The following is a 5196-nucleotide window of genomic DNA, read 5'->3' on the forward strand; positions in this document are numbered from 1 at the left end:
TCTCCCTCCATCATCTAAATTCCTTCTCCCTCATCCCTCCCCTTCCTTCACTCATTTCCTCTCTATATCGCTCTCTCTCCTCCATATCGTCCCCTCCTCTCCCTTTCATTCCTTCTCTCCATCTGTTCAACCCGTTCGCTCGCCGTCTCTTTTCTCGTTGTTCTTCGCGATTTCTCTAAAACATTCCCCTCTCTATTTCCCCCTTTTCTCCCCCTCCATTCCCAATCTGTATCGCACTGTTCCCACTCTCCCACAGTCCCTACTGCCTCCCTTCTCTCTCTCCGTTAACAACCCATTTCCCCTCTCTCTCTCCCTCTCCCTCCCCTCTCTCTCCCCACTACTCTACCCCGCCACTCAAATTTTAACTCTAACCTTCTCTGACGCCCACAGCCTCTATCCTGCCTGCAATCCTCCGCCTGTCTCGGTTCCTCTCTTTACCAGCTGCTCATCTGGTGTTTGTTGGTGTCGCTCGGACACACTTGTCAACACGGGCTTCCTCTGACAACTTTCACTTCCCCTTCTGAGCTCACAGACGCAGAGATTATTTGACAGAATGGACGGCAGAGAGACTTACATGAATGTGAAGTTCACCAAAACGGACTCACGGTTTCCTTCGCCAGGTGAGTGGGGCAGAGAGACGGAGGGAGGGAGATTCACTCTGTGTCTGACCCCGGGAGTGTGTGATGGGACGGTGTGAAGGGAGATTCACTCTGTCTGACCCCGAGATTGTGTGGTGGGACGGTGAGGAGGGGGATTCACTCTGTGTCTGACCCCGAGATTGTGTGGTGGGACTGTGTGGAGGGAGATTCACTCTGTCTGACCCCGAGATTATGTGGTGCGACGGTGCGGAGGGAGCCTCACTCTGTGTCTGACCCCGGGAGTGTGTGATGGGACGGTGTGGATTGAGATTCACTCTGTGACCCCAGGAGTGTGTGATGGGACTATGTGGAGGGAGTTTCACTCTGTGTCTGACCCCGGGATGTGTGATGGGATGGTTTGGAGGGAAATTCACTCTGTGTCTGACTCTCACTGTTCTGTACCCAGCTGAACCTGATGTAACGTACGCGGAACTTAATGTCAAGACCCTCTCGGCGGCCCCGGACCGGACAGATGGAGGTCAGTTTCTCTGTTGGCTTGTCTGTATATAGCTGATGTTTCCAATCCTGTGGAGCGATCTCAGAGCAAACGCGGAGTTGACCTTAAATATTGCCTGTTTGAGCTTAAGAGAGAGAGAACACATTGGAGAGACGATGGGGAGGGGGGCGGTGAACGTTCGATGGACGGTGCGGAGGTTTCCTTGAGGAGTGAGCGTCCAGGGAGGAGCGGTATAGAGGGAGCGCCGTGTGCTGTAAGAAGGGTCGGTGAGGAGACTGCACTCTCTACCGCTCTCACTCTCTTCTTTATCTGTCTGATTTGCTCTCTCCCAGACGGTCTGAACTCCACCTACTCAGAGTTGAACTTTCTGAAAGAGGAACCCCGCATCGATGTGAACCAAGATCCTCCCATTGCCTCGGGAGCCGGCGGGCTGACAACCACTGCACATACAGGTCAGAGTTCACAGGAATGACGTCAATTCTGAAGGCTCGAAGGGCCGAATGGTCTACTTCTGCACCTATTGTCTACTGTCTATTGTCTATAAGACCCCTTCGGCTTCCCCGGGTCCGGACAGATCAAGGTCAGTTTCATCTTTGTTAGTTTGTCCCTGTTTAGGTGGCTTGTCCAATCCTGTAGAGAGATCTCAGGGCAAACGTACAGTTGACCCCAATGATCCCCTGTTTGAGAATAACACGGAGGGAACGCGTGAGAGATGTGAAGAGGAGGGAACTCTCTTTGATAGTCGGTGCGGTGTGTTGCGCCCTGGGAGGGGCGGATTAGAGGCCACAATTAAATCCCTTTCCCCTCTCACAGTAATGACGTCATTGTGGAGGGGTCACATGACACAGTACCCAGTGTCCTACTTTCTCATGCATCTGTCTAGACCACTTCCTCTGTCATCTCGTTCCACACACTGACCACCATCTGGGTAATCAAAGGTTGTCACTCGGACCCCAATTAAATCCCTTTCCCCTCTCACCTTATGCCTGTGCGCTCTGGTCCTCGATTCTCCAGGTCTACGGAAAGTAGCTATGCGCATTCACCGCTCTTGGTTTTATACGGATCTCTAAGGTCATCTCGACGCTCCAAGGGATAAAGTCCCAACCGATCCGACCTTTCTCCATAAATTAGTCCCTCGAGTCCGCAATATCCTCGTTCTCCTCCTTCTCTCTTTTCGACTACCATTTCTCCATCGTCCCACACTACCCACCCCCACTCTCTCTGGCCCTCTCCATCCCCGAACGCCTCCTCTACGCGGTTCCCGATTCTCCCCCAAACAATCCCCCACAAATCCTTCCCTACCTATGCTCTTATTTCTCCCCATCTCCCCACTCCGCCCCACTCTCCGTCCCTCTCTCCTCTCCTGTTCCCTCCCCTCCCATTCCCTTTCCCCTTCTTTCATCCCTGTCTACCTCCTCCTCTCTAACACCCTCCCTGTCTCATATCGCTCCCTTCACACCATCCTATCTCACCTGTGCCCTCTGATTCACGATAACCCGGAACTGAGGAACGTTTGTGCTCCTGCACCCTGCCTGTGTCCCTCGTGGTTTTATACAACTCTGTAAGGTCGCCCCTGCGCTCCAAGGAATAAAGTCCCGACCTGCCCGACCTCTCTCCATGCCTCACTCCCCCGATTCCAACATCCTCGTAAACCTTCCAGCACAGTGGCCTTTCCTACATCAGGGCGACCAACACTGAACAAGATCGGCGTCACTGTTCATCAAAAACGTGACCTCCCGACTCCTGTAGCATCATCTTCCAGAGCAGTGTACCATCCGAGACCTTGTTAACGTCTAGGTAGATTACATCTACTACCCGTGACTGATCAGCCCCTTCCCGATCATACTAGCCCGAAACACTCCCTGGGTGTCGCGCCATCGTGCATCTCCCTCCATGCTCTGTATTTCAAACTCCCTACCTACCCCCTCTCCCTCCTCTCTCAACGCTCCTTTCCTTCGTCATCTCTCCCCACCTTCCGCTCTTCCATCTTCCATCCTGCGACCTTGTCAGTGGACTTGTTAAAGTCAGCGTATATTATATCTTCAGGTCCTCCGCAATCAAATCGGTCCGTCTAATCTCCCTGGGCTCCACCATCATACAGAGCAGCCCAACAAATGCATCATTGAAGCCCCTGTACATCACGACTACTACACTGCCCTCATCAGCCGTCCTGCTGACACTCACCAAAGATGGACATTTCACATGTTCCCTCCTGCTGTCTCGGTGAAGTAGTCAGCATAATCATAGACCCTCCCCCCACCCAACCCGGACTCCCTCCCATCGGGGAGAAAGTTACGAAAGCCCGTCCCACCAGTCTCATGGACGGCTTATGCCTCATTTTACCGGATTATCGAAAGGCCCCCTAGGACGATCAGATGGACTCCTGACCTCACGATCTACTTCGTCGTGGCCCCTTGCACCTTATCGTCTGCCTGTACTGCCCTCCCTCTGTAACTGTGACACTTTATTCGGCAGGACCTCTCCTGTTTGCGATGTATATAGAAACATTGAAACATAGAAAACATACAGCACAATACAGGCTCTTCGGCCCACAAAGCTATGACAGACATGTCGTTATATTATACCTACATAGGAGTTAACCATCGCCCTCTATTTTTCTAAGCTCCATGAGGCCATCGATGAGTCTCATGAAAGCCCCTATCTTATCCTCCTCTATCCCCCGCCGCCAGCAGCCCATTCCACGCACTCATCACTCTCTGCGTAAAAAAAACTTAACTCTTACATCTCCTCTGTACCTACTTCCAAACACCTTAAAGCTGTGCCCTCTCCTACTTCTCATTTCAGTCCTGGGAAAGACTCTGACTATCCACACGATCAATGCCTCTCATTATCTTGAATACCTCTATGAAATCACCTTTCATCTTCCGTCGCTCCAAGGAGAAAAAACCGAGTTCACTCCACCTATTCTCATAAGGCATGCTTTCCAATCCACGCAACATCCTTGTCAATATCCTCTGCACCCTTTCTATGGATTCTACGTCCTTCCTGTAGTGAGGCGACCAGAACTGAGCACAGTACTCCAAGTGGGGTCTGACCAGGGTCCTTTGTAGCTGCAATTTTACCTTTCGACTCCTAAACTCAATCCCATGATTGATGAAGGCCAATGCACCGTACGCCTTTTTAACCACAGAGTCAACCTCCGCAGCTGCTTTGAGCTCGGACCCCAAGATCCCTCTGATCCTCCACATTGCCAAAAGTCTTACCATGAGTAAGATATTCTGCTATCGTATTTACCTATCAAAATGAACCACCTCACACTTATCTGGGTTGACTTCCATCTGCCACTTCTTAGCGCGGTTTTACATCCTATCAATGTCCCGCTGTAACCTCTGACAGCTCTCCAACTATCCACAACATCCTCAACTATTGTGTCATCAGTAAATGTACTACCCCGTTCATCCACTTCCTCATCCAGTTCATTTATAAAAGTCCACGAAGAGAAAGGGTCCCAGAACAGATCCCTGAGTCACTCCACAGATGACCGACCTCCATGCTGAATATGACCCGTCTGCAACCATTCTTTGCCTTCTGTGGGCAAGCCAGTTCTGGATCCACAAAGCAATATCCCCTTAGATCCCATGCCTCCTTACTTTCTCAATAAGCCTTGCATGGGTTACCTTATCAAATGCCTTCCTGAAATCCATATACACTACATCTACTGACCTTCCTTCATCAATGTGTTCAGTCACATCCTCACAAAAATTCAATCAGGCTCGTAAGGCAAGACCTGCCCTTGACAAACCATACTGGCTATTGTTAATCATATTATAGCTCTCCGAACCCATCATTGCACAGTAAGTGGTTCAGTGAAAACATTTTTCCATTCCAGATCGGGACCATTACCGCTAGCCACTGAATGCAAGTGGTTCCACTGATCCGCAGACGAGTCCAGATTAAATTAGAACAAATAGGTCACCATACTGAATGTGAGAGGACTTCAGTGTAAATGTGTTATATCGCGTTTAGTCTTTCAAATGAAAATATGTGTCCGAAGGGTGGAAATGACAGGGGGAAAAGGGAAAGAACTGATCAAGGAGGGTATGCAATGATGTGGAGAGCGGAGAAGACTGGTCAATAATT

At 50.5% G+C, this 5196-nt stretch overlaps 1 protein-coding gene across 1 annotated transcript in view; it reads left to right on the forward strand.

Moving 5' to 3' along the window:
• The first annotated feature begins 396 nt into the window (after positions 1-396).
• Positions 397-5196, forward strand: part of LOC140721954 (C-type lectin domain family 9 member A-like) — a 114331-nt gene continuing 109531 nt past the window's right edge. Inside the window, exons 1-3 of the mRNA XM_073036778.1 lie at positions 397-620; positions 1045-1116; positions 1428-1547. Coding sequence (XP_072892879.1) covers positions 554-620; positions 1045-1116; positions 1428-1547 — 259 coding nt within the window. The 5' untranslated portion in view covers positions 397-553. The remainder of the gene's footprint in view (positions 621-1044; positions 1117-1427; positions 1548-5196) is intronic.

This window comes from Hemitrygon akajei, unplaced genomic scaffold, assembly GCF_048418815.1.
Source record: "Hemitrygon akajei unplaced genomic scaffold, sHemAka1.3 Scf000065, whole genome shotgun sequence".
NCBI lineage: Eukaryota > Metazoa > Chordata > Chondrichthyes > Myliobatiformes > Dasyatidae > Hemitrygon > Hemitrygon akajei.